This window comes from Uloborus diversus, chromosome 1 (assembly GCF_026930045.1).
Source record: "Uloborus diversus isolate 005 chromosome 1, Udiv.v.3.1, whole genome shotgun sequence".
Classification (NCBI taxonomy): Eukaryota; Metazoa; Arthropoda; class Arachnida; order Araneae; family Uloboridae; genus Uloborus; species Uloborus diversus.
Genome location: NC_072731.1, coordinates 63,480,346 through 63,501,893, shown reverse-complemented (window position 1 = coordinate 63,501,893; position 21,548 = coordinate 63,480,346). Strand labels below are relative to the sequence as shown.

The 21,548-nt window shown below is 31.9% G+C and overlaps 1 protein-coding gene across 1 annotated transcript in view; it reads left to right on the top strand.

Annotated features, from left to right (window-relative positions):
* The first annotated feature begins 1,884 nt into the window (after positions 1-1,884).
* The window catches only part of LOC129230020 (elongation factor G, mitochondrial-like), a 77,584-nt gene continuing 57,920 nt past the window's right edge, over positions 1,885-21,548 (top strand). The window contains exons 1-2 of the mRNA XM_054864408.1: positions 1,885-2,020; positions 17,755-17,784. Coding sequence (XP_054720383.1) covers positions 1,961-2,020; positions 17,755-17,784 — 90 coding nt within the window. The 5' untranslated portion in view covers positions 1,885-1,960. The remainder of the gene's footprint in view (positions 2,021-17,754; positions 17,785-21,548) is intronic.

The following is a 21,548-nucleotide window of genomic DNA, read 5'->3' as shown; positions in this document are numbered from 1 at the left end:
CATGGAAATGCCACGTAAATTGAGACCTAATTGTAATGTTAAAATAGAGGTTAGGTTCCGTAGATAAAATTGCTTCACTACAGTGATGACTAATCATATAATGAGTTTAATGTGTACTTATATCGATTTCTATGCACAACATGCATAAAGAAAACAAATTTAATGCTTCGTTTATAAAGGAGCTAGCAATGATTTTTCTTTTGGCAGTCATTAAGAATTTTTCTCTGTAATTCTTTGAAGAGCATCCATTACCTTTTGCGTCATTTCCATGATAGAATCTTTCTTTAGTAACAAATCAGAAAGATCACTTCTATTGTCAAGGAATGGCTTAAAAATTTCAACGTGAACGTTTTTGTTTGAGTGTTACCAATGTTAGTATCCTCGCTGGTTTTGGTCGCCTTTGTCACTTCTAAAAGCTCTTCTTCCAGTGAGTTCTGAACTGTGTGAGTTTAATAACTTTACTTCTGGAAACAGTTTAGGAACCAATTGCTTAAAATTTCTCCAGTGGCCCAAGCTCGATTATTAGCACGCCAAAATGCAGTTGATTTAGCATAATCTGCAATCTTTAGGAATGGATTTTGAAAGAGGGGAAAATTTTATCTGTTTGCATTGCCGCATCCGCGTAAAATAAAATAAAGATGTTAAATCTTAAACCGTGTATAATCAAAATCGCATAAAATAAACCCATGTAAAACAAGGGTGTACTGTAAAATTTAAGAAAACATTTAGGGAAACGCAATGAAATTTTCAAAAAAAAAGAACATTTTTTAAAAAAACCAAACAATTCTGGCGCTGGCGAACCCTTATTTGTTACGGTGCAATCGCTGTTTAGAGCTCTGAAAAAAAAAATAACACTTGGCATGGTGTTTAGCTAGTTTATAAAATATCCCATTTTAGATGTTTGAGAGTAAAACAAAAGACCACTACTTACTTTGATTATGATTGGTGTGATTCTTCGACTTCGCCATGTTTGAACCTGATCAAAATAAATAAATTGATTACATTTCCAATAACTTATATTATAAAATAAATTTGACTTCAATCATGTAATTTTTCAAACTGTAGCTCAAAGGCACTAAGCCTTGCTATAGCCTACATAACTACAGATTTTAGATTCATTCTTCAGCTTTGTACTGTATCACTTGATTAAACCAACATGGAGTGCATGATGTACAGTAAAGTAATGATACATGTTTGAAAATAGTAATAATGATATGGTCCTTAAAAATAATTTAAACCAGTAACACACCGAACATAAGATGCGAATTACTTTTTAAGATAATGGATATTTGTACATTATGATTTTTAACATGCTTCTCATTACATATTTAACTTTTTGGGGGAATCATATTGTGAAAATACTGGTACATAATATTAAATACTTACTTTAAATCTATATTTCAACGGATCTTTTATTTCTCAATCCGCGAGGAGACGAGACGAACAACAGCGTGTAGCGTGGTCAAAATGATGAGTTGAGTTGATTCATAACTACACGGAGTGCGTTCGATGAAAACGACCGAGAGCGACCGGTTAGATAATCACGTGACAGTTAATGATCACGTGCTCCAATCAACCAATGAATTGCTTAGAATGGTAACCGCTGAGGTAACCGGTTGATCATAGAACGCCGCGGTTAGTAACTGGTTACTTACCGGTTGACCGGTGAGGTTCGTCAAACGCAACCACGATGGCACATGGCACAGGTGTTTAACTATAATTTTTATGCATATTGTTAGCACTTGAATTCTTTTTTCTGTTTATTGTTTGGGAATTTTTCTGAAAGAAAAATATAATAGTTCATTTTACGAGAATTCTCGGACAGAATGCAAACGGTATCACTTAAAGGTTGAACGTGCCTGTAACTTTATTTGGAACTGCGAATCGATTTCAAGGATGAAAAGTCGTCTGCTGTGAAAGCAAAAATTTCAATTATTTTAATTTTTATTCTAGCTTGAAGATGGTTTGGCGATATTACAAATGTTATTTTCAAACCTTGGGAAAGAAATCCATTCAATGGGTGAGCTATTTATGGTTTGCATTGACTTTTTGAATTTGAATGCATTGTAAATCCCGGTGCTGAAATATATTACATAAGATTATTGTTTTCTTTTGTATCAAATTTCGAAATGTGTTATGTTATTTGGGAAATCAGAAAGACTTGATTTTTGGAGCATTTTTCAAACTGTTCTCTTATTATCTGTTAATGCTTTTAAAAAATGAAATACATCTCTCTGCTTGTATTTTTCATGAAATATTTGAAAGTTCGACAGGTTTTGCATAAAAACCATACTCAAACTTACTTTAATGTGCATCTTTTTCAATTTTGATATGTATACTATAGTATTTACCCGAAATTTGTAGTTTTTTTCAGAGACATAGTCTAAAATTATATTTTAATATTTACAATAATTTATAATACACTATTTCCTTGATTTATTGACATAAATTTCAAAACATTCTTCTGAGACCCTTTTTCTTTTCTGATCAAAGTTTAAAATTCAGAGCTGGTAGGCTGGATTCTCGCCGAGAATTCCCTTCCTTGAAAATTAGCCCGACAAGATTAAATAAAGCTTGGAGAGGAGTATCCTCTCCAAAAGCTAAAAGTACCCTTTTTTAGTTTTAGCCCCTGATATATGTCCACAAGATTGGATCAAAAAAAAAAAAAAAAAAAAAAAGCTCACAGATTAGCAGCATTTGAAAAGTAACTGTTGTTGGGGGGTCGTTCCACGTCAAATCAACCACAAAAATGGGATTTTAACACCCACCGTCTCGGAATTTGATCAAACTTGGTATACTTTATCCCTTTATGGTTACAAGCAACCCCCTAATTTTTTTTCTTTCAGTATCAATGCGTTTTGATTTTACAGCCTTTTGAAAATTGGCGATTTTACGTTTTTTGTCATTTTCCAGACACTCAAACTGAGATGTTGTTGTTTACGAAAAAAATTATTTCTTGGTAACTAATGCTATAATCTTTTTGAAAATTTTTACACAAAATAGGAAGACTTTGAACATGTTGATAAAAAATATTTCAATAATCTTAGTTAGCACAAATTTTTTTTTTAAAAATGAGAAAATTGAAAATTTTGAATTTTTTTTTCAAAAAAAGATGTTGGCAAAAAACTGAATTTCAACAAAAGGGTCAGTTTTAAAAATCATGATTTTTTTTTAAAAAATGATCATGAATATGTACTCTAACTTATCCAATGAAAAACATTAGGGGACTTTAAGGGATTCTGCCCCCCTCCCCATTCTGGAAAAAAAGCATAAAACATCATACAATCTCTTCCATATTCTTAAAAACAGAATTGTCAACAATTATGACAAAAATTCAAATATAATGTGTTGAATATGGAATTCAAATATAAAAAAAATATACTTAAGCTTCTATTTTATTTGAAATAGTTTAAAATTTGTCAAATCAACCACAAAAATGGATTTCAACACCTACCATCTAGATTTTGATGAAACTTGGTATACTTTCTTATTTTGTGGTTAAAAGCAACCCCTTAGTTTCTTTTGTTTCAATCTCAATGTATTTTAATTTTATTGAAATTTTTCGATTTTGCATTTTTTTGTCATTTTCAAAGACACTAACTGAGCTATTGTTAATGGGGGAAAAAATGTTTCTCAGCAACTAATGATATTACCTTCTTGAAAATTTTCATAAAAAAATGTTAAGACTTTAGATATTTTTATAAAAAATATTATAATAATCTTAGTTTATACAAAGAATTTTTTAAAAATCAGAAAGTTAAACATTTCGATTTTTTTTTTGGTGAAAAAAACCATTGTTGAAATTCTAAATTTTTAACATCAGGGTCAGTTTTAAAAATCATGATTTAAAGAAAAAATGATCATGAGTATATGCTTTAACTTTTCCTATGAAAAAAGTTATGGGTCTTTTAGGGATTCTGTCCCCTCCGCCCTAGAAACAACAAAAGCATCATAGAGAAAAGTTTTTCCATGTTTTTGAAACAAGAGTTCCCAGCAATTATTTAAAAAATTTAAATATGAAGTGTGTTAAATATTGAACTCAAACATATAAATTTAATATTCAAGCTATTTTTTTATTTGAAATAGTTAAAAATTATTACAATTATATTAAATATAGACATTCTGAAAATAAGATATCATGAAATTCAAAAGTTGCAAACAACAATATCTGCATATGGATTACTGCATTTTAGACCAGACAAGCTAAAACAAAAGTAAAGTCTTAACACCAATTCATGATCATGCATTTTCTAGTACTTTCAGGATCCCCCCCCCCCACGTTTGAGAAAAATTGCTATCGTGGAACTGCTTTTCCATTATAGTTTTACTGCTATACAATGACAAATTCATCCTTTTAATTTCTTGAAATTACATTTAACACCCCTTAAAAAATAATGGCATGATTGTTTAGTAATAATATGATTAAATAAAGTAAATTACCTTTCCCCCTCCCCTCAAAGCAAATGAAGAAATAAATTAGTATTTATGCACCTCTCGTATTCAATGGATTTTTATATTTTTTAATGACAATTGGAAAACAAATTATTTGCATGGAATTTTTTTAGTCCAGATCCCCCCCCCCCCCAGTTTAATGACATAACTCTCAACTTTTCCTCAACTTACTGGGGTTCCAAAATTTTGTATCACTTATGCTTATTAATGCTTAACATTCACATTATAAAAATTAATTCCCGTAGTGAATTTTCTATTATTTTTGTTTTCTTTCTTTTTAAAAACAATAATAGATTTGAATATCTTGTGAGGAATAAATACATAATTGTTGAAAAGAGATAAAAGCTTCTTGTTAGTGAGGTCTGCTAAAAAAAAAACAAGTCCTGCTCACACTTGTTTAGAAAACAAATAATGGTGCCTTCTTTCTCTACACCCCTCCCATGGAGTACATTTTATCCTACCCTATCAGAATTGCACTAACAGCACAGAGTGGTTGCTGACTCTTCTGGATAAAAGATAGAATTCTCTAAAAGTGCTTTTCAAAAATTTTGAGAAAAGGTCAATATGAAAGAATGAATTGAACTAGAATAGCAATTGAATGTTGACTTATAGGGGTTCTAGCAAAATGTGTGTCAAGTTAGAAAGGTTTTCGGCCATTGAAGTTAGCATTAGGCCATCCCTAAGAAAAATAAATGTTGAGTCACCTGGATTATCAGTCTGTCCAGTTACTGAAGTTTCACTGTATTTAAACTGGAATATATATAAGGTTTATAAATATATTAAAAAGAAAACAAAACATCTAAAAAAAATTACTAGTGAAGTGTAAAATAAAAATACCTGTCATTTGTACAAATGCCAGGTTATTAGGATCCATTGATGATCATAGAAACACTCAAGATAACAAAACACACTTTTAGGGTCAAATGAGATCATGGGCGCCCATATGCAAAGTCGCAAGGGGGGGGGGGGGCTCAAATATTTTCCCGTGGTTTAGCTGGATATTTTCCCTGTAGAAAACAATTTCAGGACAGATTAGAGTCATTAAAATTAGACATTTTTAATAACTTATTCATTAAAAGAGGTGGAGAAGAAATATTTTTACATTTGTGCAAAGAAAAAAGTACTAAAAGCAAGAAAGTTCTAATTTGAAAAGGGGGGGCTCGAGCCCCCCCCTTGCCCCCCTATATGGGCGTCCTTGAATGAGATTGTTGCTAAGCCTTAATTATAAACATTTTGGGCAATGGTAACCATTTTAAACTTATACCCAATAAATTGCTATGTTAAACCAAATTCAAGTTTCAGTTTGATATTGCATTCGATTAATGAATCAAGTTAAAAGCTCTGAGCTGGTATTTATAGGATTTTTAATACTTTGTATAAACTGCCTAATTATAAATTAGAATTAAATAAAAAGTTTTAATTTCCATGTTGCCCTAAGTCTAACAATAATTTTTAGCATGCATAAATTGTTGTAGGAAAATTTCGAATTTTGCGATATCTTATTTTTATTGTTTATTATTAATTAATTTAATAAATTATTTACAATTCAAAAAATCTTGAGCATTTAAATGTTTACATTTAAGTTCAAACACCAATGTATTTCAATATTGAAATTTTCTTTAATGCAATTATTAACTTAGCTTGTAATATTGTGATCAACTTTTTTTCATTAATCAAAATAAGGGGCAGGGGGGCAGAATCCCTCAAAGTCCCCTAAAGATTTTCATTTTATATGTTAGCACACATGTTAATGATCATTAAAAAAAATATATAAATTATTTTAATTTAGACCCTCATGCCAAAATTTTAAAATTTTGACTATCATTTTTTTATTGAAAAAATTAAGAAATTTTCAGTTTGTTAATTTTTTTTAATTGCTGAATATAAATTTAGATTTTTGACATATTTTTTTCTGAAATACTTGAAATCTTAATATTTAATATAAAAAATTTGCAATTTTTTTTATCTTTAGTTATTGAGAAATAATTTTTTTTGCAAACAGCTGCTGTTCATTCTCAGAGAACTGTAAATGACAACTAACGCAAAATCGCAAAACTTTGAAGGGCCAAAAAATAAAAACTGTTTTTAATAGAGAAGAAATACTTTAGGAGGTTACTTAGGACTATGAAAAGTAGAAGTATACAAAGTTTCATTGGAATCTGAGATGGTGGGTGTTGGGGTGTGGTTGAACTGACATGGAATGACCCTGGGGCGATATTTCCATTCTGCAAAGTGGAATACAATCTTTGTCACCTTATATCTTTTGTGTGATTAGGTAAGATTAAAATGAAAAAAACATCAAATAATGTGCAAATTTTTGTGAAAATGCTGCTCTAAAGAGGAGGGGGGGAAGAGGTTGATGACTCCCCTCTGGACATAGTCTTGGTGGCAGTTTGTAACAGTCCACAAGCTCTAAGTTCAAATGTTGGGTTTGGATCATAATGTGCATTTTCAATGCCCATGATCGAGTCTCAATTGTGACACTTACAACATGGTAAGTCCGCCGCTTCCAGCTGTGATTTTTTTTTGTGTTTTGTATCATTTTTAATTTTAAAGTTATCTTAATACAGTAAAATCCTAATTATCCGCGGGATGGGTAGCATGGCAATTCAGGATAAGCAAATTTCACGGATCCCAAATTGGTTAGAGAACAACACTAGTGTATATTCAAACCATGTTCTGACCTTTACTACACCAAAAGTCGCCCATTCGTGTGGTGATTTGGGTAGAATGAGACTTGTGTTTGTCATTTTTATGCAAATAAGTCAATTAATATGGAATTTGTTAAAATCTTCTAGAAAGTCACAATCTAAGCTGTAACAAGATAAAGAAAAACAAGTTTTAAGTAAATTTATTTCCGGACTTGAAAGTTCAAAAGTGCCATTTTTATACTGAAATTACCCAACAGACCCTAATCATTGCTCAGTGGCGGCCTTAGATTTTGCTGGGCGCTGGGCGTCGACTTTTTGCGGGGCCCCCAATTAAAAAATATTAATGACCATTTCATTATAGGGATGTCCATGTTATTATAGGGAGTAATGTCAGCTCTCCCCCCCCCCCCATTATGAATGAGACCCCTCAAAAAAAGAGAGATGGGAAAAGACAACGCATCGTCACTTGCTCACATCGGCTTTTGGTAAAGTTGATTTTTGATCATCTCCCAAACCCAGAGACAAGCAAAATGATTGCGAGTAAGAAATGTATCAAACTTTTAAAAGAAACAGTGTGGATATGTAGTAGATTGGTTCAAAAGAGTAACATCCCTGTCATTCAAACAATTGACAGTTTACACTAGATAAGAAATAAAATTGAAGCACTAATTATACTCAAAGACTTATTTAATTATTTTCAAGGACCTAGAACAATTAAATTTATTTAAAGCATTTCATTTGCACTTTCCAGTCTAACATTTTAATACAGTCAAACCTTGATATCTCGAATTTCCTTATCTCAAAACCCTTGATGTTTAAAAAAAAAAAAAAAAATCCCCAGCATTTTCTCTAAAAACCCCTATGTATTTTCCATTGTTATCTTCGAAATTTTTGCACAGAAGCAAGTTTCAGTTGTCGTTTTTCTTTGCCAATTTTTGTAGTAAAACCAGTTTCAGGGACAATTGCTTGACTTTTTCCATCCCTTTTCTTGGAAATTTTGTGAACAAGGGGATTGGGGCAAGATAATAGGGGAGTGTTGGTATGAGGCAGATGTGCTGTGTTTTTCCAAGAGTTTAAAATCTTCCCCAGAGTTTTATTGTGGGCAGTTCTCAAAAGGTGGGAACAAAAAAGTTAACTTTGAGCAATTTCAAACATTTTCGAATTTGACATCAATTTTGATTTTATTCTATAGTATGCATACCTAGAACACAATATATGAACATGAAAAGACAGCAGGTATTTGTAAAAATTGTTAATTAGCAAATTAAATCAGCAATCTGTAGGTAACAGATTTTGGACATTATTTTCCTGTAGGTAACGGATTTTGGACATCATCATAACGTAAGTTTCACCATTTTTGACAATTGTTAATCTGATTTTTAAGTTTTCCAATGAAAATTTTATTTACTACTTTTTAAATTTTGCAATTTAATAATAAAGAGGATATTAATGAAATACTTGAATGGCTATACATGCTGCTCCTTACATATAATAAAGTTTTGGAATGATTTTGAAGAAATTGATGCAAGGTTAAAAAAAAGCTTCAAATTAAAAATAATACAATTGTAAAAAGTGACATCAGTTTTAATAATGAATATTTTTTCTAATGTCATAAGAATTAAAATGATGTCAAAAAAAATTATTGAAGAAAGAAATTCGTATTTCTATTTGGAGATCGTTAAATTATGTTTCCAAAAGAAAGAAGAGAAAAAGAATTCTAAAATAATAAAAGAGGGGAAAAAAAAAAATATTTGCTAGCGCAGGTGATAAAGTCGCCAAAACTGGTACAGCTGACGATAAACTACATTTGTCAAATTGGAATTCCCCTCTGGTAACCTTTAGCTTATCGTATACTGTGTTGTCGCCAACGGAGGTTTGCTTGGCGATTTTAGCGCAAAATGGCTTTCGGTTCCATCATAAGCAGCCATGTTTCTACTGTAATTTATGTATTGTTCGATGTGTAACATATTAATTATGCAGAATACCGATGGATTAAAGAAGATAACATTATAATAACGTTTTGTATTGCGGTTAGAAGACAGTAGATCATCAAAAATTATGAATAAATGGACAGAATTATCGGCCTCAAGATCGTAACGCCATTTGGACATCTCACATGTACGTTTAAAAAAAATTATTTTTCTTCTAAGATACTGCATAAAAGCTTATGAAAACACTTTTAAACAATTAAAAATTGATTCCGAGGCTCGATAAACACCTTTAAAATGAAAACATCATATACTTAGTTCTCAAAAAATAGCATTGTAAAGATCGTAAATTTTGGACATGCATCAAATTTCAAACTTACTATTTTCTAAAATCGTTTACAAAGTGAATAATCTGTCTTTACTTTTGTTATTTGTGTAAAATATTAACAAAAAATTATTCAGTGTAAGATTCATACCTTTAAATTTTTTTTCAAACATATGGAAATAATTAAAAAAAAATTTTCTTTAATGGTACATTTGCTCAGTTAGCGTTTTGGTATATCCAAAATTGCGCCTTTTAGCAAAGAAAATATTTTTTAAGGGCATTTAAAGAGCATTTTTTCCATAATTTATGTCAATTCTTGTCTCTATACAGTATTATAATTTAACTCAAAAATTTTTGAGTTAATTAAAATGACAGTTATTTGGTGTTGAAGCTTCAAAGTTGAGGTCTGTGTTTGCTCCCACCTTTTGAGAACTGCCCTTGTATCGTTTTACCGAATTTTTCTAAAATTGTAAGAAACTTCTGTTTTAAGTTTTTCTAAGCACTTTTATTATACTTGGCGTGATTGTCATGGAGTTATCTGAGGCCTGGTTTTGCTTATATCTCAGCAACTAGACCACTTAGAGACTTCGGGATTTCCCTAAATGATTTGCTTTATCATAAGGTACAACCAGCGGCGTTGCTACGCTTTTTGCCGCTCGGGGCTGTTCCTCAATTGCCGCCCTTTTTGATGGGAAACAGTTGACACATAAAATAGTCAAAAGCATTTTGATAAGGTTTTAATAAACAAGTATTGAAACTTATTATTTTTTTTCCTTAACTTGTTTTTCTCACAAAAAAAAAAATAATAATAATAATTTTTTACAGAGCCCCACTGAAACATTCCAAAAGTTAAGTCAAATCAGAATTTTAACTAATTTTTAGTAACGCTTATAGAAAAGATGCTTGGAGCTCCCTACATTTTTTTTTTTCAAAAATTAAAATTAGTTTAATGCATTTTTTGGTGATCTTAGGGGGGTCGGGACTTCTCAAGTTAATTTTTCAAAACTGAAGTGTTTAAAAAGCAATTTTAGGCAATTTTTGGATACATGTAGATATTGAGGAAGGTTGGGGATGCTTTCCAGAAAACTTTTCAACAAAATTGAAAAACATGTAAATGTAGGCTGTATCTAGTGATGTAAGGGTCTCCCCTAACTCCAACAAAGACTAGATTTTACACATGAAATAATTTCAGACTTGAAATCAATTTTAGTATTACCTTTGATGACATTAGAGAGAGTAGAGAACGTTCAGGATCTCTGTGGGAATTTTTCGATGCGGAAGTTTCAAAAACGCAATTGTAGGCTATCTTTGATGGCATAAGTTTTCAAATATTTCCAAAAATGTTGGGAAGTCAGATGGTTTTTCCGTCTCCCCTAGGAAACTTTTTGAAAATAATGTCCTAAAAAGGTGACTTCAGCCCTTGTTTGACGGACAACGTTATGAGAAAGAGTTCGGAGGGGGGTTTCCCACCCGAAATCTTTTTCGAAACTGTTGCTCATTTTAAGCTCTTCACTACTGAGAAGAAAAGGATTTGCGGTCTTCCCTCGGAAATTTCTAAAAACGAAATTTTTAGCCAACTGTTATGACGTTATATGATTTCGTGCACATCTGGGATCTTTACTTTAGAATTTTTCTGAATTTTAAGTTTCAAAAACCCAACTTTAAGCTATTTTTGGAGACATTGGATGAGATTGGGATTATAAAGTTCGAAGTTGATGTCCTAAATACCCACTTTAGATTATCTTTAGTCATTATACAGGAAGGGTCAGGGCTTAACTGCCCTCAGGAATTTCTTCGTATTGAAGTTATTAAAACTCAATAATCAATATCTGGCTAAAAAGATGAGATGGGCGTTTATTCCTTGGAAATGTTTCGAGACCAAATTTGGATGATTCTCCTTTTCACTAATAGAGGTCAAAATGCAAAAGATTTTGCCTAGAGATCATTTTACTAATTAAAAACCTTTCCTTAAAATGAATGACTAAATGAAACTTATTGTATAAGGGCAGTTCTCAAAAGGTGGGAACAAACACAGACCTCAACTTTGAAGCTTCAACACCAAATAACTTTCATTTTAATTAACTCAAAAATTTTTGAGTTAAACTATAATACTGTATAGAGACAAGAATTGACATAAATTATGGAAAAAATGCTCTTCAAATGCCCTTAAAAAAATATTTTCTTTGCTAAAAGGCACAATTTTGGACATACCAAAACGTTAACTGAGCAAATGTACTATTAAAAAAAATTTTTTTTTTTAATTATTTCCATACGTTTCAAAAAAAAAATTAAAGGTATGAATCTTACACTGAATAACTTTTTGTTAATATTTTACACGGATAACAAAAGTAAAGATAGATTATTTACTTTGTAAACGATTTAAAAAAAACGTAACTTTGAAATTTGATGTATGTCCAAAAGTTGCGATCTTTAAAATGCTATTATTTGAGAACTAAGTATATGATGTTTTCGTTTTAAAGGTATTTATCGATCCTCAGAATCAATTTTTAATTGTTTAAAAGTGTTTTCATAAGCTTTTATGCAGTATCTTAGAAGAAAAATGGTTTTTCTTAAACATACATGTGAGATGTCCAAATGGCGTTACGATCTTGACGCCGATAATTCTGTCCGTTTATTTATAATTTTTTTATAATCCACTGTCTTCTAACATCAATAAAAAAGATTATTATGATGTTATCTTCTTTAATCCATAGGTATTTTGCATAATTAATACGTTACACATTGAACAATACATAAATTACAGTAGAAACATGGCTGTTTATGATCGAACAAAAGCCATTTTGCGCGAAAATCGCCAAGCAAACCTCCGTTGGCGACAACACAGTATACGATAAGCTAAAGGTTACCAGAGGGGGATTCCAGTTTGACAAATGTAGTTAATCGTCAGCTGCACCAGTTTTGGCGACTTTATCACCTGCACTAGCAAATTTTTTTTTTCCCGCCGCTTTTATTATTTTAGAATTTTTTTTTCTCTTCTTTCTTTTGGAAACATAATTTAACGATCTCCAAATAGAAATACGAATTTCTTTTTTCAATAATTTTTTTTAGACATCGTTTTAATTCTTATGACATTAGAAAATATATTCATTATTAAAACTGATGTCACTTTTTACATTCCTTCTTAAAGCATATTTTGTTTATTTTTCCTTTAAAAATATATATGTCGTATTTATTTGTCTCTATTTTTATTCCTTATTTGTCCCAAAAAATCAAACTACAAGTGTGTATAATTATTTCCATGAAGCTTTTTTCTACCTTTCATCAACTTCTTCAAAATCATTCCAAAACTTTATTATATGTAAAGAGCAGTATGTATAGCCATTCAAGTGCTTCATTACTATCCTCTTTATCATTAAATTGCAAAATTCAAAAAGTAGTAAATAAAATTTTCATTGGAAAAGTTAAAAATCAGATTAACAGTTGTCAAAAATGGTGAAACTTACATTATGATGATGTCCAAAATCCGTTACCTACAGGACAACAATGTCCAAAATCTGTTACCTACAGATTGCTGATTTAATTTGCTAATTAACAATTTTTACAAATACCTGCTGTCTTTTCATGTTCATATATTGTGTTCTAGGTATGCATACTATAGAATAAAAGCAAAATTGATATCAAATTCGAAAATTTTTGAAATTGCTCAAAGTTAACTTTTTTGTTCCCTCCTTTTGAGAACTGCTCATAAAGGAATTAGTTGATATAGTGCAGTAGTACAAGCAATTATTTTTAGAGTTGTGAACTTTTTTTTTCATAAAATGAACATAGAATTCATTCTATCTTAATCAAAATTTTGTTGCCAATAACCAATCAAAGCAATTGTTGAAACAGGTAATGCTATCCTGAAAATGAACAAGAAATTGTCCACCATTTGAAACCTTTCTCCTTTTATTCTTGTTCTCACTTTCCTTTAAAGTTTTTTTTTTCTAATACGGTGGTTTTCTGGGGATTTACTAAAAATCAAGTGGTAGCTTCATCATATAACGAAAGGTTATGAAATTTATTGTTTCCTCCATTCCATAATAGTTAACCTTAACAGCAAAAAGAAAAAAAACATGGTCCCTTGACTTTACATTACCACCTCCCTCAGTCTGTAGCTTCAGACGAAAGAAGAGAAAAAACAAACAATAGTGCTGAGATGTCCACAAGAATAAGAAATGTTTTGTATTAGAGCAATTTTATTATCATAGTCATTCTAAAACCTTACAATTCGAAAACTTTTTTTCTTTTTTTCCTGCAGTAATAGATCAAAAGTATGATTTCCTTGTTGGGGAAAATGCGTAAAATTTTTTGGATCAAAAGTGTGAAATTGCCGCCCCCCAAAAAGTGCCGCCCGGGGCGTACCGTCCCCTCTGCCACCTCCCTAGCTACGCCACTAGGTACAACTTAATGCTGAAAAATTAAAATTATAAAACAAAATGATTATTTCGGTTAGGAAGGGAAAAAACAAATTTCATTTAATTTCTCCATTAAATGTTTAAATAATAAAACCCATTGTTACAGATTTTGTTGCCTTGCGACAGTAATGTTAATAATAATCATAATGAAAATTTTAAATCAAAGCTTCTCTGGACATAAAAATTTTGTTTGAAAACGAAAAACTTTAAAATAACAGAATTTTATAAAAAAAATCCTAAGCACTTTTCATAATTCAAAATGACAAAATACCCTGTACATTTCGTTCACACAGTCAGCAGAAACAAAGTTCTGTGATTAAAGTTATGCTTGTTTTGTTTATGAAAAAGAAAAATAAATTCTTCACTAAGGATATTAGTTTATTTATTTATTTAATTTTTTTTTGTTGCAAAAAGTATTAAATGATTTTTGATCTATATGCAAATTATTAGGGATGCACCGGATAGTGATTTTGCCGGATACCGGATATCCGATGCCCCCTTACCTGCCGGATTCGGATATCCGGCATTTCGATTGCATTGCATGTTCGCATATTTTTCTACAACACCGTTTCAAAACAATAAATCAAACTTGTTCCAAATATCAATTCTTTAAAAACATGTTAAGTACATTCAAATGTACTTTTTTAGAGCCTCTATATTTTAATTTATGAATTGTGCTATAGATAAAATGAAACATTAAAATATTGTTTTATTTCTACAGATTTTTTTCGAAAGACACAAACTTTCGGCAAAAATTAATTCTGTATGTAATGTACACATCACTATGAATAATTAAAAGTTTAAACCATGGTTTAAACTTTTAATTATTCATAGTTGAAATCTTAAAGGTCGTATAATGAGTCGTATTTGTTATTAGATTTGCATGACGTGTAGAAATTTTTTTAAACTTCATCATGAAGTAATACATTTTCTTGTTTCCAATTTAGAAATAATAAATATAAAACTTTGCTTTGAAATCATTTTTATTACAGATAATACACGTGTAAAAATTTTAAAACTTACAAGTTGAAAAAGAAAATAATAAAACCGGGCCAGTTTGACTCAAAAAATAAATAAATAAACTTAAATAATCAACTTAAAATTTTACTTTAATTCCAGAAATAAAGGTACATTTTCTCTAAAGATGCAAATTAGCATCTTAAATACAGGGGTACCCCCCCCCTAAGAGCACGGGCTCACCCCCTAAAAACCATAAATACCCCCCTCCAAATAGAAAGCCCCCCAAAAAAGAGAAAATACCCCTAAAACACCCCCCCCCCCCTAGGTGGGCAACCCAGTTAACAAATTAATAAACTTATGCTAAAATAATCAACTGAAAATTTTACTTTAATTCCAGAAAACAAAGATTCACTCTCTCTAAAGATGCAAATTAGCATCTTAAATACAGGGGTAAATGTTTAAGTGGCAAGTGATCTCATCTAAATCTGAAGAAAGCAATCCTAGCCTCAGTATATATGAGCATAAAGTCTGAACTAAAACTATCACGTCATTAGTTTCAGTTCAGATCTAAATAGCCCTATAGTATAATCAAAAATCATGAAGCAAAATTATGATGTCATCAGTTTTAGTTAAGATCTAAACCAAAACTTAATCGGTCTGTGTTTTGCTAAGTCTAAATGCAAAGCAAAAGTATTACAAAAAATGACAAGATGAGAAATTAAAACTGAAAAAGAAAAAAAAAAAAAACGCTCTCTCCGTTTTTTTCTTATTTATATTTTAAGTTCATGCAGAGATTATTTGAAGCCTGAGAATTCAAATTTCACTTGCCCGATCTGCCACCCTCCCTTCTCCTTCCTCTAAAATGTGTCTTGCTTTCAATAAAATGAATTGTACGTTTGTTCTGAGTTTTTTTTTTTTTTTTTGGATGTTTTTTTTTCCAGGTAGATTTCAACTCATTTTTACGGAAGTGGGATAATTTAAAAAAGGGGGAGAAAACTTTTACGGATAACTAAAAATGGAAAAAATACAAACGCAACACAAAATTTTGGATATAAATGAATGCAATGAAAGGATTTTAGCATGGGTAGAAACATACAAGCAAATATAATTTCGAAAATAGTTCGTTTGTACAACCGCGCGCACTGGGTGCAAGCAATCACTACGTCATTGGTTACTACATATTGGTTTCTTGATGGTTCTTCATCCTTTTAGTATCACTGAAAACGGAAGTTTCCACACCGTACTACTCTAAACATTGCTTTGTTTCAGTGCAACTATTCCGCATTTTTCATTAGTTTCTTTCATTCTTCGTTTTAATGTTCGTGAGATATAATGGCACCAAAGCGTGCATTATTAAATTATTGATACACTGTAACTATATTATTGTTTTATTTACATGTCTCTCTCCCATTGACCATTAATTTTGTACATCGTAACAGAGTTTTATGTTGAATAATACAGCCTTTTTATGCAAGAAACGGTAATATATAGTTAAGAAATGGTTCGAAATAGTGTGAAAGGTGTTTACAAATGCCTAAAATTTTTTAGTGTGTTTCTAAAAATCCGAATTTATACATTTTTTTACTACGCTAAATTTCAACTTACGCGAGAAGAGTAGTGGAATGCATTCCTCCCGCAAGTCGGAACTTGACTGTATTTTAATTTTCAACACGGCCGCTCGTCCAACTTCAAGCACTTTGATATGAACCATTTCAAGGTCGACTTTTCACTTCAGCGTGTTAAAGCAGAGAGAGTGAGAGAGGGAGGGAGAAATTATTGGCTACATACCGTCAGCAGATTCGCGAAGGAGAGGGGGGGGAAGACGCGGGGGAATGCCAGAAGCTAGGTTTGAAGAGGAATGGTCGTTTTTGAAGCAGCAATTAAAAGAGAAAGCATCATCGAAAAGTTTATGAAACAGTGAAAGCTTTAACTGGAATTTTTGCAAAAGTAAATTCAAAATTAAACCCTCATTTCGTGCCGAATAACCCCACATCAACCCCGGATATCTCACATTTTTTCCGGATATCCTGAAAAAATCTGTCGGATATCCGGATCCGGAGTGGCTTGCCAGATCGGATACCTCATAGTTCCGGATATTTAAAAAATCAGCCGGATAGGCCGGATACCGGATAGTTACCGGATATCTGGTGCATCCCTACAAATTATAATATCATACAGCAACTTGCATTATCAAAGTCAAACAGTATTTGAACATACAAGGAGGGGTGGGGGGGGGAGGAAATTACATCAGAATTGAAGTATGAGACATTTCTAATCACTTTTTGCTGAAAAGTTCAATTAAAACTTCCCGAAAAGTAAAAAAAAACCCTTCGGGAAAAAACGGTTTTTTTCCCGTTTTTCCGGAAAATTTCCGTTTTTTTTCCGACTGTTTTCATCTCTTCATCTAACTCATACTTCAAAGCTAAAATAAAAATACTCCCCTCCCCACCTGCCCCAAAAACAACATCTGGGATTAATCTTAAAGGCCAACCAGAGGCCGCGTCAGCCTATAGCTACAAATTTGGTCCCTGACCCTTGGTGGGCGGGGATTCACATTGGAGCAGTGTTAGTGCTTAGTTGAAGGGAATTTGACGGCTTTCAACGAACCCTATTCGCCTTTGTTTTGCATTTACAGTGGGACTGCACGTTCAACAGAGCTTTCAACTAGGTCAAACTTCTTTTTAAAAGACGTAAACAAAGGTTTTAAATACAAGTTGGCGCGGGGCCCTGTGCGGCCGCACAGGCCTGGAGCCGTCCCTGTCAGTGCTGTTGTCATGGAAAAAAAGTTGGGGACAGCTTACAGATCTAAGTATAAGGTAATTAAATCGAAGGACTTGTGTTAAAATCTTAAAAAGTGGGTTTACTAAGTGTAAAAATAATAAAAAGACGGGAACACACTTCTGTGTCCCCTCAACTACATCACTAACATTATTAAATGGCATTCTACTTTAAATTATCTTTATTTCGTTAATAAAACTCTGATGATCGCTAATAATGGTTTTAAACATTTTATTTTTTAGAAAACTTCATGGAGGTTTGCATCTGTGAAAGTAAGTTAATTTTTTGTTGTTTATTTTTGTTGAAACTTTTATATTTATTTATAAATGCTTCATACTTTCTTTGTGTGAGCATTTAACAATTGAACTGAACAGAGGTGGGAAAACTGTAAGATTTTATAAGTGCTGTAACTTTTTGTATGTAGCAGCTGAGGATCATAGCTATTTTAAAGCTGGTATCTCCTTCAATGTGGTTTAACTTTTTTCTTTTCTTTCTCTTTCTTTTTTTATAATTTTTGTATTAGAACATTGCAACAAAAACTAGACTAAATATGTTGTATTTTGAGTGTCGAGTGTACCTTTTTTGTTATTAGGCATGTGCTCACAAACATTTTTCATGATTCTGAGCTGTATTGTTATCAAAAGTGAATTTTAGATTACTCTCTTCAATTTCAATATTTGTGAATTTCACTTGGTACTGTGTAAATGCTGTAGATTTGTAAAGAGTAATCTTTCTTTGCATAGGCACCTCGTAAGGGGGGCAACTGCTCCCTCACTTTCAAAAGTAAAGGAACGTTGCCCCCTCACTTTTCAGAGTTGAAAATTAATGATCAATTGAAAAATAGTTTTTATAGGGCAGATTGATTTATTTCACAAAAGTAAAGACTAAAAATTCCAAATAAATGGACTTTTCTCATCTTATTTCATAAAAATGGAACTTCGAATCGAAAGAGGAAAGTCTATGGTGGCCATCTGTCCCAATTTTTCAGGCCATATTATACAGTATACTCTTGATATCACAAAGTCGAAGGCAGGGTAAAAAAATTAGAGTTTCTAGGATAAGAAGGTAAATTTTAAAAATTAGTCACAATAGTTAAAAATAAGTGGAAACATGTAATGATAGTTGAAAAAAAGTCTTAATACAATAACAAAAATTTTAATTTTTAAAATGAGCCAAAAATAATTGAGAAAGAAGAATAATAAAAAAGAATGCCCTAGTGAAGTAGCAAAATGTAGTGATTTACCACCACAACTAAATTTATCAAAGATTTGGATTACCAAAGTTACTGAACGTTTTCAAATGAGTTTTGAGTGTCCCGAAAGTTGAACAAAGGATTGCACCATTCCGTGTGTCTCTAAAGGGGATTCCGTACATCTCTCCTTTTTACCCGACTGCGTATATGCGACGCAAAGGAGGGTAATGTGTTTATCAGTCTATGTATGTATGTCTGTTCCTACGTGGCGTTCTACAGGCCAAACGCCTTGGCCAATTTTAGTAATTCTTATGTCAATCGATTTGTGTTAACCTTGGGAGTGTCACTAAACGCATGACAGTAATCAAAAGTACCATTTCAAAAATCAGTTACCATTTTGTCAGTTTGGGATCGGCGCACGCTGGGTGTCGCATTCTAGCTGTGTACAACAAATGCATGTAGTTTTCGCTGCCTGAATTTTTACCTGACTGCGCTTGTGGGACGCAAAGGAGGGTAGTGTGTTTATAAGTCTATGTATGTTTGTTCCTATGTGGCCTTCTACAGGCTAAACGCCTTGCCCAATTTTAGTAATTCTTACGTCAATCGATTTGTTTTAACCTTGGGAGTGTCACTAAACACATGAGAGTAATCGAAATTCACCATATCAACAATCAGTTGCCGTATTTTGTCAGTTTTGGATTGGCGCACGTTGCGTGTTGCACACTGTGCCACACACTACCTGCGTGTGACAAATGCCGATAGTTTTTGCTGCCTCAATTTTTTTGTTCACCAAGTCTACTAATTAGGGTCTCAATATCCAAGTAGTCTAAGCGATTGCTTCTCCCATTTGAGGTGGTGGGTCAAGATAACCTCGCTCCGTATGCACTTCTCCTCTTTCTGATGTAAACTCTTTCATGTGTTCTTTATATGTATTCTGTAGTGAAATAAATATATATTATGCGTAATGAAGGCAAGATACTCAGATTGTAGTTCTCGTCAAAATCAATCCGGGCAATAAGCCCCAAAAGGAAAAAAGTCTACTGATTCAATTTTCATCTCTAACATATGTTGCATTTGTTCTTGCCTTGATTCAAGGGACTGAGTTTCGTGATGTGTACTTTCTTGAGAGGATTTTTTAGTTTTGCAAGAAAGATTTGACTGATGGAACATTTCCAATTTCGTGTCATCATGAGTTACACAAGCTGTTTATATACCTGTGCTGCGGTTGACTTAAGTTCGCGCATTTTTGCCGAAGGTCAAGCACATGTAGCTTTAAGCCGAGTTAGGTCCCTAGAGGGACAAATTATCAGTAGTTTAGACCACCGCAAGTTACTAAATAAAACTCACAATACAAACAAACTGTCTCAATGAAGTGACAAGTTTGTGAAATGTACCGTCTTATAATCATAATAACTAAATCGATGAAAATTAACTAAAAAGAGTAAAATAAAAAGATATTAAATAAAAATGAAAAACAAAAACCCGACTGCATAAAAACTAAAAAGAAAAATGTATAAGCCCAGTAGTTTAGAATGTTATTAAGTATTACTGAATAACTACACTGTTGAAATAGTTTTATAGCCGTACACAGATAAGACAAATCATAAATTCAAAAGCAGAATAGAAGGATCAACAGTCGGGGTCCATTCAAATTTTACGGGGTTCCCTGAATCAGAAAGAAATGGGCCTCGACTGTTGATCCTTCTATTCTGCTTTTTAATTTATAATTTGTCTTATCTGTGTACGGTTATAAAACTATTTCAACAGTGTAGTTATTCAGTAATACTTAATACATTCAGGACCGGATTTGGAAGTGTGAAAGCCTGGGGGAAACGAAGGAGTGGAGGCCTCTAATCAGGGTTCGAGAAGATCATCATATTTTCGAAAATATCTGATACTATGATATATATCCGAATATTTTGATATATATGTATTAGGGTGGTTCAAAATTTCGAAGGTGAAAATTTTTTGAATCTTACCCTCCCATTTGGTTTCAATACATTAGAAAATGAGTGGGACAAAATTTTATAACATTTGAATAATATTTAGAGGTAGCTCAAAGCCATTGTCGAATATACGTTAATTGACAAAGAGCCAAACAAATCACAAACATGATTGCTTTTCCATTAACATATATTAATTACATTATAAAACTGCTACTTTTATGTACACAGTTTCAACATTACATTAGCTAGCCATGAAATATATTCTCTAAATACACAAATGTTTTTTGTAAGATGTAGAAGTTAATGCAATTCTGCCCAATTCTTTGTACGTCGACCCAAGAAGCATCAATACTGGCAAAAGCAATAGCACCTATCTTACTAGTACAAAATAATTAAGAAAAAAATGATTCTGGAATGTCAACACCATATATAGAATTCATTATTGGTGCCATTTTAAATAAATGCAGTTTCTATACTTCTGCATCAAAATTACTTCTCTGTAACAGATTCAAGGCCTGCTGGGAGTTTATTCATTAGGATAAATGCGTTACAAGACTCAATAATTAAGAAAAGTGGCTGATGTACAGATTATAGAATACAATCTGTTAAAAAATTGCTGTATGACTCAAGAGATGATTATCGAAAATTTCTTGAACTGATTTAAATAGTTCAGCATAAAACCCCTTTCCTAGAATCAGAATTATTGTACCTAGAGCTAAGCACTATGCTTAATGAATGTTAAAAATCTTGTACTGTTTTGAAATACAAGTGTTTAATAACTAGTTCGCCATCACTTCAGCAGAAGATATTGTATTTCAAAAGATTAGGTATATTTGCGCAATGGGTTTATTTAAAACCTAGGGTGACAGTTTCTATACTTCAGAATGTACTACGTAAT